Below are 14,494 nucleotides of genomic sequence, written 5' to 3'. Positions count from 1 at the left end.
GAGCAGGTGGGACAGGGAGCGGTGCCCAGGGCTTCCCTGCACACCTTCCAGCTGGATCCCGGGGGCTGGGGCCCGTGTTCCCCAGTGACAGGAACCACCCACTGGGTCCTGCACCCCCTCCAGCTGCCTCCCCACAGGGGCCTGAATCACAGTCGGCTGGCTGAGGCTAAGCAGCAGGTGACAGCCCCGGCCCAGCCCAGAGGGTGCCCTGGAGAGCGTGGGGGTGGGGGTGGGGGAATCAGGAGATCTCAGCAGGCAGGGGTGAAGGGAGAGTGGGGTCAAGGCCAGAGTTGGCTCTTCTAGACTCAGCTTCCTTTCCTGGCACAAAGAGCGTGACTCTGCAGCACAGGAGCATCTGGGAGAGCGTGTGCGTGCGTGCCTGTGCACACGCATGCGCGGGTGTGTGCAGGCCTGAGCGAGGACGTGTCGTCTTGTGAAGGGGGACCGGGTGGGTGCAGCGTGAGCATCCACAGGAGCCTGTGTGTGAGCTGTGTGTTTCTCCTGCATGTTTCACGTGTGCGTTTGTGTGCAGCTGTGGAGGTATGGAGGGCGTGCATGTGGGGCTACGATGGCAGAGCCGGATTGCAGCTTCTGCAGCGGAAGGCCTGGGTTTGAACCCTGACTCTGGCTCTTGCCAGCTGCGTGACCTTGGGCAAGTCACTGTCACATGAAAACCCCCGCCACACGCAGACCTGGTAAGGAGAGCCAGTCTCCGAAGCATTGTTGCAGGGGAGGAGAAGGGCGGGGGCAGTGGGGGTGGGGGACCGCAGCAGCAGGGAGGCCTCTCTGGCCGGGAATTCTGCAAGCGTCACGAGAGTGGGCAAAAGCGGTTTTCTGTTATCGAGCGGAGTGAACCAGGCTAGGGAAATCAGGTGTGGGCAAGTGGGCTGAAAGGGCGAGTGATGGAGAGGTAGACGAGAACCGTTTTACCCTAACCTTAAACCCCCTATTTTCAGGAGGTGCCACCTGCTGGCTCAGGCTAAGGGGGCCCTGGAGCTCAGGGCCCCGGAGGAAGGAAAGAGGCTTAAGACGGGTGAACAGGCGTTTCGTTCTGATTGGCCAGTGGGGACAGCTGTTCAGCGAATCGTTCACCAGGCAGCAAGTGGGAGTTTGGAGCATCTGTGTCTGGCCTTGTCATGAGGACATGGGGGGGAGCATCCACGAGTCTCAGCTCACAAGGGTGGGGGGTTCTTAACCTTCACTGCCAGGCTCCCGGGACTCAGGCAAATTCACCACTACCCTCTCCTAACCTCTCTGTGCTTCAGTTTCCTCTTCAGTAATGGGAGGGCAATAGTAGCACCCACTTCATAAGCTTATTGAGAGCGCTCAGTGAGTTCACACCTGGCACAAAGTAGGTGCTTGGCACTTCACTTTGTTGCTAAGGTCTCTGACCTTACCCTTCAGTCGATGGTTACTGAGCACCTCCCAGCCCTGTGCCAGGCGCTGGGGACAGAGATGACTCAGAGGTCCCTGAGCACGAGGAGCTCACCGTCAGGGAGGGGGCAGACACACACACGGACACACACACAATCTCTCTTTCCCTCCCACACAGGTTCAAGCCCATGAACCCCGTGCTGGCCCGCCGGAAGCCCACTTGCACCCCTTCCCCCAGGACCCAGCACCCTTCTAGGAGGGCATGCCTCACTCCGAACGGCAGTGGGGGTCTGAGAAGGCCCCGGGGGGGACTGGGAGGTGGCTCGTCCCCTCCCCCAGACTGGGGACACACTCAGCCCCGCTCTCTCTGAGTGGCCGTCTCCTGGCCTCAGGATGTCAGAACCCAGGGGCTCCTGGGCCAGCATCCGCCACTGGTCCCGACCGTGAGGAGTATCAGAAATACCACCACTCCCAATCCTGAATTCCACCTCAATACACTGCAGCACCCAGCACCAAACATGTGTCCAGGATGCACCTTTTAGAGTCACACCCAGCTGGGACTTAGGTGGGTCCAAGAAGAACATTCGGGGTTAGGCTCAGCCTGAGGGGCTCATCCCGATTTCTTAAGAGCTCATCCAAGGCCATCTCCAGGAAAAAAAAAAGGGCCAGGCCTGAGTCCCAACAGCTGTCCAGCCTCCAGAGGCCGCTGGCCCCTCCACCCCCCAAGCAGAGCACTCCCGTTGGGAAAGGCCAAAATCCACCTACCCTCCACGCTCACCCCCTTCCACCCTGGCCCTGCCACCTGCCAGCCTGCGCAGACACCTGTCTGAGCTCCTTCATTCATTCATTCATTCATTCAGCACCTCCCATGAGCCTGGGCCGGTGCTGGGCACCCGGAACACAGCAGCGAGCCAGGCAGAGGGACTGAACCCCACAGGTTCACAGCATAGTTGGGGGGAGGGTGAAGCATAGGTGACTACCAACAAAATAAGTAGGTTGGTCCGATTAAGTACAGGACAGCCAGTTCAATGTGAAGTTCAGATAAACAGTGAGTAATTTCCTATGTCCTGAGCAATATTTAGGACCCAGGATCGTAATTTGCTGCCTATCTGAAACTCAGATGTAATTGGTCCTTTGTTTCCATCTGCCGACAGGAGATATTTTCAGCTGGTGACAATTGGAGGGAAAGACTGAGGGTGATGGGTGTAACAGAGAGTGGGGGTGGGGGGCAGAGGGGGCGGTGCGGGGGCAGGGGGCGGGGGCAGGGAAGCTGAGCCCCAAATGAGGAGGAAGACCCCACCCCAGACTCCACCTCTACCCCCACTCGCCTAGGTTTCTTAAGTTTCAACTCATTGTCGCTACAGAAACCTTAGAAGTATCCCCAGGAGCCAGACAAAAGCTGACTCAACTGGGTGTTATTTAAATGTCTACGCCAGGGCGGCCCCCACAGGAAGCCTTGGAGCGGAGTTCAGAATGGAGTCAGGCAGTAAATCCATCAGCTGAACCCAAACACTCTAGCCTCAGATCTGACTTGAAAAATTGGGGCTACCCAAGCCGAACCCACGGGAGACAGGCTACATACCCACACACTTTCAGGCGACGGGAAGTCTTGTCCAGGTCACTATAAACAGGACTCGTATACCATCAAGGTCATGGGCAAAGACCTACATCCAAGCCCGAGGTCTCTGTGAACATTAAGAAATACCAGAGCAGACAATAAGCCCGGACATGGCTCGGGAGGGTGACCCCCAAGTTTGCTTGGGGTGACAAGATCCTTGCCTTAGTGGGCCCATGGCTTTTCAGCTTCGTAAGAATTGAGTTTTAAAAACTGTTTAAGAGAATCCAACTTTTAGTAGTTACATATTTGTGTTAGAAAAGTCACGCGTGGTTGGAATTTTAAGCATTTGTGATCTCTAAGAGAACATGGTCCGTGGGGAAAACAGATCAGCCGTCAGCTTCTGATTTAAAGTGCACAGATGAGTCCTGGATTTAGGCTTGGGATTTTTTAAGGTGAAATCTCACTAAGTTTGTCAACAGCATTAGAAGAGTTCCGAGAATTCACATTCACCGTATTTGTAAGTGCCACGTGTTAGATCTCTAGGAACCATTCAAGTGCTTCGGAAAGTTACATTTGTCACTAAGGCAAGTGAAGTATTTTAACAAGAAACTTAACAGATGATAACATAGTAAATGTATAAGTGCAGTTTAAAATGTTTCAACCTATTTAAGTAACCAAGACTGTAAACAGACATTCATCCAAACCCCTTAAAATTATTTTAAAAGTTTCTATATTTATAAAAAATATTTTTACCTGAAATCAAAGGCTGAAGTGGGATTGTTGAATTTGTAATTATAATAAATTGAATGTTAAATTTTAAAAACCAAAGGAGACTCTTACTAACTCTCTCTAGACCTTGGTGGGTGTGGCTCAGTTGGTTGGGCATCGACCTGCAGAGGTGGCCGGTTCGATTCCCAGTCAGGGTACGTGCCTGGGTCACGGGTTCGGCCCAGTTGGGACAGGTATGGTGTTCTCTCCTACACTGATGTTTCTCTCCCTCCCTTCCCCTCCCTCTAAATAAACAAACAAAACTTTTAATCATCATCATCATCATCCTCTCTCGGCAGAACAGCTCCCCTCACAGGCACCAAAATCTCACGCTGACACGTAACCACAGCTGGGGAAGTTAAACTCCGGTCCCTTGCTTGCACCTTCCAGGGACTTGCAGGCTCCCCGGAGTCACGTGACTGGCCTCCGGACTGAGCGTCCCGGGCAAGGCGCCCGGTCTCTGGCCTGTGTCCAGCACCCTCTCCGGACAGCCCGGCCTCTGGGTTCCCCTCCTGGCCTCAGCCCTCAGGGGCAGTGGCTGGGTCCCGACCCTGCCCACCAGCAACCACGCCACCACCTACCTCTCATTTTCTGAGCACCTGTATGGTGCCAGGGCCTGTCTGAGCTCTACCTCATTGCATTCTTACCACAATCCCGCATTTTACAGCTGGGAAAAGCAAAAGGTAAAGCGACAGAAAGGTAAAGGCAGTGCTAGGTTCCTAATCGAGGTGCTCCCTACTGTAGGGCTCTTCATGCTAGGTCTCACGTTGTCCCCTAGAGAACGGAACCGTCCAGTTACCTCCAGCAGAGCCAGCCCCTTCTCGCCTCCCCTTTGAGCGTGAAGAGGCTGTGAGCATTCCTTGTGTCCGTGGCGCCACCTGCTGGAATCTGAGCACATCGCACAGCCATCTCAGGCGCTCACCTGAGGTCTTCCCAGGGGAGGGTCAGAAAGAGCTTCAAGCTCCAGGATTTCTAGGACCCACCCCCAAAAAGTCACTTAACCTCCACTTCGACTTACTCTAATGTAAGTCTCACTGTACCATCTGGGCCCTCATCACCTGCCACCTAGAGCACAGACTCCCCCCTGCTCTCAGGGATCCCTTCCCTCAGTTCCACCTTCCCAATGCCTCCCTACTGCCCCCAAAATCAGCCACAACGCTCTATGGCCTGGCACTCCGGGCTTCCTGGCTTAGCCTCGTTTTCTGGGCCCTATCCCCCAAATATCCCTCAAATATCCCCCCCTACCCCCACTTACCCACACTCCCTTCACTCCCATAATCCCCTTCCCTGGCTATGCTCTGCCTCCTGCCAGGAATGCCCTCCCCCACCACTGCTTGTCAAACTCCTACCCCTCCTTCAAAGGTAAGCCCAAAGGCCACCTCTTCCATGAAGCCTTCCCTTCTTTCCTGAGCTTAAATTAACTTTCCCTCCTCTGTTGAAGCAGAGGGTGTGCAAAGCTGCCAGACCTCCAACAGCACCTGTACCTCTTTGCTGAAGGCAATAGGACAGGGGGGCCTGGAGAATTATCCCCATTTGCACCCAGGCCCAACCCTCAACCCATGATTCAATTGCAGATGGAGGAAGCATGCCCAGCTCTCTGGCCCCTGGGCTCGGGTAACTCTGAGCTTATGCTCCATGCTGCCTCCCAGAGACCCCCGAGGGCTAGGCCACCCCTGCGCGCAGCAGTCGATAACTAGTTACTGCTGTCCTTAGGAACGCCCTGACCGTTACCGCCTCGGCTCCTCGCTCCCCTGTCCTCTCCCGGGACTGCCTCTCACTGAATTCCTGTCGCAGGGTCCACTTCCAGGGGCCCCCCTTCAGCCCGTGCACTCCCTCCGTGGTGTTTCGCTGATGCTCTTGCCTGTAGCACTGGTCAGCAGAGGACTTGAGTGATGACCATTAAAGCAGGGGGAAGATAAGTCAAGCATTTTCGGCATGCCTGGCCCTTTATATTTATGCCCCATTTAAATCTCGTGACAAGCTAGGAAGCAGGGGCTGTAGACGCCCCCGTTTCACAGGTGAGAAAACCGAGACTCAAGTGAAATGAGTCACCCATGGTCTCCAAGGCCAGCAAGTATCAGGGCTGGGGTTTACAGCCGAGAAGACTGATTGTAGCGATGGAAAATTTGACCTTTTTGTGGGTGGAGCAGGAATGATTGAGCACCTGCCTCTCAGGCAGTTGTGAATGCCTGCGAGGTATTCGAAGAAAAGGGGTCCTGTGTGTGTGGACACACATGCACGCACATATGTGTCGCCCCTGCTAGTCGCTCATGAGGATGAACCACGTCTCAGGTATCTACGCCCCTCCCCCTGCCCAGCCAAGTACCCGGCACGTGCTCAGTGGTTGGGTGCTTGTTAGAACAAATCAACAACTCCAATCAACAACTCCGGCTCACGGGACCGAGGCGTTAAGGCCACAAGACAGGCATAAAGGGAGAGACTCAAAGAACCCAGCTCTGCTACCAGCCAGCTGCGAGTCCTTGGGCAGGCCACTGCCCCTTTCTAGACCTCGCTCCCCCTTCTCTGGGCCTCAACTGCTCCTCTGTCCAGGGAGAGGGTTCCTTCCACTTTAAGGGACTCGACCTCACACAAATCGAGTCCCTGAACCCCGACCCCAACTACCTTGGAAAGGGGGAAGAGGTCCCAACGGCTAAAGGAAGGTGCTAAGTGAGGTTGGACAGAGACAGGAGGCATCCTTGATCTCTCAGGATCATGCAGGCAAGTACCCTCTATCCAGAGAGAAAACCTCCGGCCTCCCGGCTTCTGAATTGGGTATCTGGCGCCACCTTGTGGTCACCACCTCTTCCAGGGCAATTCCACGCTCTCCACCAAGTATTTACCTCCAATGCCCAGACACCTAGGCTCAGCCCAGGAGAGACTATGGTGAGCAAGGCGGCCACAGTCCCTGCCTAACAGTTTACGAGAGTCCGGACCAGCACTTCCAATAGAAATATAATGCAAGCCACAGCCGCAGAGTCTCCGCCAGACCCTGTTCCGCTAAGCATCACACCTGCATCATCCCGTTATTCCTTTCCACCCTGTGGGCTGCTGCTGCCGGGGCAGTGGCCCCCTTATCTGCGGTTCCGCTTTCCACAGTTCCAGCTGACCACGGTCAACCACGGTCCCAAACCACTAAACTGAAGTTTCCAGAAATCAACAGCTCGTAAGCTTTAAGTTGTGCACCATTGGGGGTGGCGCGGGAGCAGGGTTTGCCATCCCCAGATAGGACTTGTCGAGCGTGTTGGGTGTGTTAGCTGGCTACTTGGAAGAAAAAAAAGAGACTCAGGAAAAAGCTTTGACCTTCCCCATCACTGCCTAAAAGAATCTAGATAGAGAACCTGCTTCGGGAAGGGAGTTATAATTACAGATAACGATCATTTAATGTGAACTAGGTGTCACGGGGAGGAACCTAGGCAGGCCTGTTGGAGCCCAGTCCTCTGTGGGTCCCTTTGTTAAAGGGCCCGGCCAACGCTGGTCTGCCAGCGCCCACTTCTCCGTCTGCTTCTCTGTCTCCCAGTGAACTGCCTTCCTGCCCTTTGAAGGCCCAAAGCACCACCCTCCCTGTCCCCCCAGGGTAAGGTGGCATCTAAGCTTCCACTGCCCCATGGTCTTATGGGACCTCTGCCTGTACCCACGTGAACAAATTGTGTTATTTTCTCCTGTTAGTGTCTCACGTCTGTTTGATCATCAGCCCAGCCGGAAACTAAGAGGGGAAATTCCCCCTGCCCCCTGGCACTGTGAGATAGAATCTCACACCAGCCTGTTCTGTCCCGCCTGGGACAGGAACCCTCCCTGGGTGTCTGTGGTACTCCCATCCCCGTGTCCATGGTACCCCATCCCCGTGTCCGTGGTGCTCCCACTGTGCCCACTGCCCACCCATTAGTCACGTAACAGTCACCCTGCTGTCAGATCGACTGTCACAGTATCACAATGCTTATGTTTAAGTAACCCTCGTTTTACTTAATAATGCCCCTTTCACATGACTTTTATTACAATATATTGTTATAATTGTCCCATTGTATTATTGTTGTCCATCTTTTACGGTGCCTAATTTATAAATTAAACGTGTCCTAAGGATGTATGTCCAGGAAAAATTATAGTGCACATAGGGTATTCTCCATGTTTTCAGGTGTCCATAGGGGGTCACGGGACCTGTCCGCCATGGATAAAGGGGGACTGCTGTGTCTCCCATAGGGAGGAAAAAGCCGAGGCCCCCCCAGCCAGCGAGGGGCAGAGCCAGACCCGACCCCAGGTCTGCCAAGTCCAAAGACCGTGTAAGCTCTTCGCCACCAGGCTGGCCGCCGCCTCTGCACAAATTGGGGATAATAATAGCTCCCACCTCACAGGCGTGTCGGCGGGATTAAGGGAGCTGAGAGGTGCGAAGCCCTGAGAGCAGCCCCTGGCACAGCCTCAGGGCTCAGTGAGCGCCGGTCGCCGGAGCAGAACTGACGTCTCCGGGCGGCCGCTGCCAGGTCACACTCAAGAATGTTCACAGTGGTCGTCGCTGGTGCCTTGGTCACGGGTGATGAGATTCTTAAAGTCTTTCCACCAAGATCAGGTATTTCTCGTGTATCTCTTTGTTTTTAAATTCTTGCTCACGTGACACCCTCAGTGAGCGGTCATGCTCCGCCAGGTAGGCCCATGGGGTGTCGGAGTCACCCCCCAGGTTCCCCCAAGGCCCGGCCCAGAGAGATCCCCCGGAAAGGACCAGAGCAGGGGACAGCTCCAAAGAGCGCCCCCCAGCCCAGTCCCCCTAGTCACGTGCTTGGCTGCAGCCAGAGTTGGGGGCTCGGGGTACAGGTCAGTGCCCAGAACCTGCCCGAGCTAAGCCTGCCCTTCGCTGGCATTTCCCAAAAGGCACAAGGAGATGCTTCGGTCCCTTCCAGGCCCCAGGGGATCGGAGGGGGAAGCAGCCGTGATGCCTGAGACCTCCGGCCCTGAATCCCCCAACAGCTGTGACCACTTCAGCTATTTTAAACCCTTGGCCTCAGGAGGCTCCCGCCACACCCACGCAGCCCTGCAGCCCAACACTGCGGCCCGCCCAGAGCCAGGGCTGGAGCCCCGAGTTTGATGCAGCAGGTCCAGGCCGGACTGTGAAAGAGAGGGAATCTCACTTTTTGAGCTCTCGCTTTGCGCCAGACCCCACACTGGCGGTTTCCATACATCATGTCATTTGAGGTCATCCTTACATCCAGGCCGAGAGGCCGGTGGTTCATTCATCTGTGGGGGGCTGTGAATGGCAGGGTGAAGTGTCCAAAGGCTCCCCAAAGGCAGGGCTGGGAGTAGAGCCTCCTCATCTGCCCATCAAGAGACAACATCCCTCCTCAGTTCTTACCCACTTTGCGCCCCGCCGCCCCCGCCCAGCCCACCCCCACGGCCGTGCCAGTCCCTACCCTGGCTCTGCCACTCTCGGGATCATTAAAGAATGATCTTTAACCTTTCCGCAGCTCCCCTTCTTCCTCTGTAACGTGGCAGGGTTGTTGGGGGGTGTAATGATCCCATTCCGTTACAGGAAAACCGCTCCCAGAAGAGAGTGAGGCACATAGGAAGAACGCAGTAAGGCCAACTTTCATTCCTCCCTCCTGCCAATCTCCCGACCTTATCACTCCCCTGCGCCTGCGTGACCTTCCCCGGGCGTGTGCAATGTGCAGTGTTCCACCCCGACTCTGGGCCCCCCTTTCCCAGAGGGTGCAGTAAGGGTGTTGTACTCTGTGATTCTCAGGAAAGTGGGAACCCTGACATATACCCGGTATCTGCCACATAGTAGGGGCTCAAAAGTAATTCCTGGCAGAGCAGCGGCCACCGCAAGGGCCTCAAAGTCGGCTCTGAGCTGTACCGGTCTCTTTCCTCTTTAACAGGTGGCCGCTGGCTGGCTGCCTCCTCATTGGATGATGCACTCCACCGCAACCAGGAGCCAATCAGAAGTTACCAACACCTCCCCGGGTCTGATGCCTTTTGGGGCAGAGGTCCCCCCCTAGCTGGACTCAGCTTTCCCCCTTCCCCGCCCACATTCCTCCCAGGTCCTGGCCACCCGCGAGCAGCTGGGCTCTTGACCGTCTCCTCACTCGGGGCCGCTGGGATCAGGGGCGTGTCAGCTCTTCGAACTTCTGAGCCTCAACCCTTTAGGGCTCCCATCCGCCCCCCCAACAGAGCTTCTGGAACATTCCTCACTTCCAACCTGCTCCCTCCCTCTTATAGCCTCTGCCCATTCAACCCCCCACCCCAGTTCCTGTCCCCAGCAGGGACCACTTGCTCAGGCATGGCTGAATTATCTGAACGGGCCCTGGCCTGGCTTCAGAGTGGGAACGGTCAGAAATAGGGTTGGGGCTGGCTCAGGCCCCACCTGGTCGTTGTCCTGCACCTCAGCCCCTAGAAGACACAAACTGATGTCTGCAGTGGCAGCCACCGGCACCCCCCAATTTGCCCAGTGACCCAGGCCAGAACAGTGCCCCCTCACTGTCCCTGCCCTGGAACATCAATATTTCAGCTCACAACCACTGGTCTGATCACCCCCTCCCTCTCCAGCCCGTCCCAAAGCCCCAGCTGGGGTCTTCATTGACCCTCTCCAGGGGCACCTCCATCCACAGCAGCCAGAACGGCCCCTTTCACTCCCCCACTGACCAGTCCTCTCTGAGGGAAGCCAAGCCCAGGTTCCCATCACCCACCCACTTGTGCCTTGGCTTGGCATCGTGGCCCTGTGGTTTGCTGGGCAGACTCCCCATTCTCCCTTTGTTAACACCGACCTGATTGGGGGTGCAGAGGGGTGTCAGGCTGTATCTGGCTTCCTCCCCCCACCTCCTGCTCAGGCAGCTCCCTCTCTCCCCTTCCCTAGTTTGCAAACGCCTCCTTTAAAAAGGCTCAGGTCCTGGACCCCAGGCTAGGTTAGAGCACCCGCTCCCTCTGGGCTCCCCCCACCTCCTGTCCTGGAACAGTGCGCATTTGCACTATCTACCCCTCAATGCTGGGGGCGCCTGGAGGAGATACTGGTCCTGCGTCCTGGCTCCCGACCGCTGGGAGCCCACTGAGAGTATGTTGAGTGAATGAATGAACAAGTCAACCAAGGAAAGGGTCTCTGCTGAATCGCAACGCAACCAGAGGGGGGCGCTGAAGAGTTGAGGGCGTGGTCATATTTAAAAGACAGGCCGTCAGCCTACTGCGCGACAGGGCCTGGCAGGCAGCCCCGCCCACACCCCGCCCACCGGCCCCCGAATAAGGGTGCGTCCGGCAGCGGTCCGCGCGGGTTGCAGCAGGCTCACCTGCCGCAGGTGCTTCAGGCGGACCTGGACGAGCGAGCGCTGGCGCTGCGGGAAAGATGCTGCGCGATCGGACCGTGCGGCTGCTGTACGGGAGCCGTGTCAAGGCGGTGTACGTGCTGGGCACGCACCTCTGGATCGACGTCTACAGGTGAGCAGGACCACGGCGTAGAACCGACACACGCCCCAGAAGGGAGGCTGGCTGGAGATCTCCGCCCCAGACATCCCTCCTGGGAGTCGGGGACGCGGACAGCCTTGCCCCAGCCCGAGTTGCCCTTCATCCCGCTCCCAGAAATCAAAGAGGCTCACCCAGACACCAGACAGCCCCAAGCCTGGTGTCAGCCTCCCCGAAATCCTGAGACACTCTCAGACACCCTAACACAGCCCCAGCCCCCCCACCGCCTCTTTCCCAGGCCCCCTCCCCTGCACCCCAGTCTTCCCGCCTCCTAACCCTCTCCCAGGGCAACCTCAGCACCCCTCCTCTTCCCCGCCATCCTCTCCCCTTTCACTTCCCCACCCTGCCCTCAGACCCGCCATTCTCCCTTCTGCTCTCCCCTTCCCCTCAGCCCCTCCTGGTTCACCCCCACCCCACCCCCACCTCCGCCCAGCCCCTCACCCCACTCCCAGATCAGCGGAGCTCGTCCAGGATTTGCTGGGAAGCCGCCTGGAGGTGGAATCTGGCCCCAGGGGTTGCTCAGGCTCGGGTTTCACCCTGTGGGGGCTGCCGGTGGTTGCCCCATCCGCAGACACTGGCCGTGAGCGCCTTGTCCCCGAATGCCTTCCCTTGACTTCACCCTGGGGTCAGGGAGGGACCTGGCACCACTGGGCTGAGGGCTGAGGGCTGAGGGGTGCAGGGCTGAGGGCTGAGGGTGCAGTGCGGAGGTGGGATCTTCGTCTGAAGAGTGCCCCTTACTCAGGACCATTTCCCCACCTTCTGTCCATGAACTTGGTGGGGTGCAGGATTTCTGAGCCGGAGAATGTGGCTGGGGGGATTGAGGTCAGGGCCCCACCACTACCCCCAACCCCCAGGAGGCAGCCAAGTCCAGTTTGGAGATCCACCTCCCTACCGTGCGCGGGCTGGGGCCGGGCGGGCTGTGTGGAGGTGTGACTGGTGTGAACCGGGCAGCGGAGAGTCCAGGGTAGGGCCATGCAGCCTTCTAGCCCAAGAATTTGAAATGTTCCCCATTGCCAGATAGGAGGGGTCTGCGCTGAGAGGAGGGAGCATGCGGGACTGAGGGGGGACCCGTGCCGAAGTTTTGGGATGATACTCTTCTCTGTGCGTTGACAATGCAGTGACAATGTGGCTTCTTGCTCCCAACTCATGGTCACCTGGAGTGCCCTGCCTCACTCAGTCCCCCGCCAAACTGCACCCCTGTGTCTTCCCACACTCCCTCCCCAGTCCGTTCTCTCTGTCCCCTGCAGTGGCCCTGGCCACACTGCCCAGCCATTCTCCTGCCACTTCCTCAGCGGGCATTGGCCACCACGAGGATACCATCAAGCCCCAGGCTCCCTCCCTGAGGGCAAAGGGCTGGCCTGCAGGGTCACAGGAGACCAGGAACCTCTCCACTCATCTGCTCTGGCCTGTGGCCCACATGTAAATCCCGGGGGCGGTTTCTTAGGGTCATAACACGGCAGTGATGTGTGCTCCAGTCCTCGGTGGCCCGGAGAGCCTCCCTTCTTCCCCCACCCGCCCCCGCATCCCATCCTAAACTGGGCACTGCTAGGGACCTGGCCAGGAGCCAGGGCGCTCAAGTCTCTAAGCCTCTGCTGTCACCATACCCGCCTGTTTATTCACTGGGCGCAGCCTGAATGGCTGGCGGGGGGAGGGGAGTAAAGAAGAGGGGCACCCCCAGGCCCTCTGCCCTCCCTCTGCCCCGGCAGAGAGAGGCCCAGCCCTGCTGGGGGCAGGGAGTGTGGGAGGGTGTCATCTTCCGTCTAGCAGAGGGCAGAGGTATGACAAAACCCCTTAGTCCTTTCTCAAGAAACCAGTCACAGCCACAATGGCCCACACCCCCCACTTGCCCGTCACTTAAGACCCCGAACCACCCCTACAAGAAGAAGCGTGGTCTCGCCCATCGCTGTCCAACCGAAACAGAACTCCAGCCGCCATCAGAGCCCCTTGTCATTTGCAAGTTTCCCGTCGCCATGTTTTTAAGGTTAAAATAAACGGGTGACATTGATTTTAGTCATATATTTTATTTAACCCAGTACGTCCAGATTACTCGCATTTCAATTCAGAATCATTACAACCATTTTTATTGGGTAGTGTACATCCTACTTTTCGTAGTAAGGCTTTGGAACGCAGTGGGCATCTTATACTGGCATCAGGTCCCCGTGCGGGATGACCGAGGTCCAGACGCTCCGCGGCCCCCGCAGCCAGCAGCCCCTGCACTGAACAGCGCAGGCCGGTCTCCTGTCCTCTCTCCGTGGACCCGGAGGTCCTGCTGGCATCCACCCTTTCGTAGGTGAGGGAAGCGAAGCTCAGAGAGGAAGCCGCTGGCCCTACCTCACGGAGGACACAGGTCCAGCCTCCACTCTGTCCTGCGTGGCCCTAAAGCCAGCAGGTTGAACTGGAGGACCCTCAGCCTGTCCCTTCCCCCCCTCCACCTGGGCTGTGATCCCACTGCGCCGATCCCAGAGACTCCACCCACCTCCCTCCAACCCTCCACTTCCCACTATGTCCATCCCTTCCTCAAGACCCCATGGGATGCTCCCCAGGGTCTCTGAAGGGACGCCAAGGGACAAGGCCTGGTAGGCCCTGGACCCAATTAGTTAGGGACGGGTATCTTGATCCTTCACTCCTTCTGAGTCACACAGGTGACTAAACAGGCTTCACTCAGCACCCGCTCCCTTTCCCAAGGGCCCTGCCCCCCTCTCCTGCGATGCATACACGGCTTCCCTCCCCTCAGACACAGCAGCGGCCTCGCCTTCCTCAGCCCCAGCAGACCCCATACAGGGCCCACCCGCCTGCTCCCAGCAGGCCTGGCCCTTCGGGGATGGGTGCCCTGACCCAGCCACATTCTGAGCGCGGGCCTCCTGCAGACCGTGGGGAGATGCACAGGAAGGGGAAGTACGGTTTCCTTCTGGAGATTTACGTTGTGATAGTTGCTCAGGACACAAGCCGTTCCCTTCTACCCTCATGTGTATTTATCTCGGTCTGGCATGTGTGTGCCCTGTCCACACAATCTCCACCTCAGTCTCTTTCCCTGGCAGTCGCTTCTCCACTGGGACTGGCCCGGGCCCCCATCCGATTCTGGCTGGAAGCTGGAGAGGAGGCACGAAGTGAGTGGTGACCGAGGTTGGCTTCACCTCCCCTCTGCTGAGGGATGCTGTCCCTTCCCCGGAGCCAGGGACACCCGTAGCGTTGGGAGAGACTGGAGAAAGGGCAGCCCCGGAGTACAGTGACAGGGGATCACCCACTGGCCGACTCTCCCACTGACCCACAAACCGGCCGGCCGTAGGGACAGCTGCTGCCTCTGTCCAGGCAGGTGAGAGCTCCCAACGGGGCCGGTATCCCCCCCTGACCCTGGCGGAGAGAAGC

General features: G+C 57.6%; 1 protein-coding gene across 1 annotated transcript in view; it reads left to right on the top strand.

The window, feature by feature from the left end:
• Positions 1-10,900: 10,900 nt before the first annotated feature.
• Positions 10,901-14,494, top strand: part of PADI2 (peptidyl arginine deiminase 2) — a 40,775-nt gene continuing 37,181 nt past the window's right edge. The window contains exon 1 of the mRNA XM_028513894.2: positions 10,901-11,104. Coding sequence (XP_028369695.1) covers positions 11,013-11,104 — 92 coding nt within the window. The 5' untranslated portion in view covers positions 10,901-11,012. The remainder of the gene's footprint in view (positions 11,105-14,494) is intronic.

Source organism: Phyllostomus discolor, chromosome 5, assembly GCF_004126475.2.
Source record: "Phyllostomus discolor isolate MPI-MPIP mPhyDis1 chromosome 5, mPhyDis1.pri.v3, whole genome shotgun sequence".
In the NCBI taxonomy this organism is placed as follows: Eukaryota; Metazoa; Chordata; class Mammalia; order Chiroptera; family Phyllostomidae; genus Phyllostomus; species Phyllostomus discolor.
This window is presented reverse-complemented; position numbering and strand designations above follow the sequence as displayed.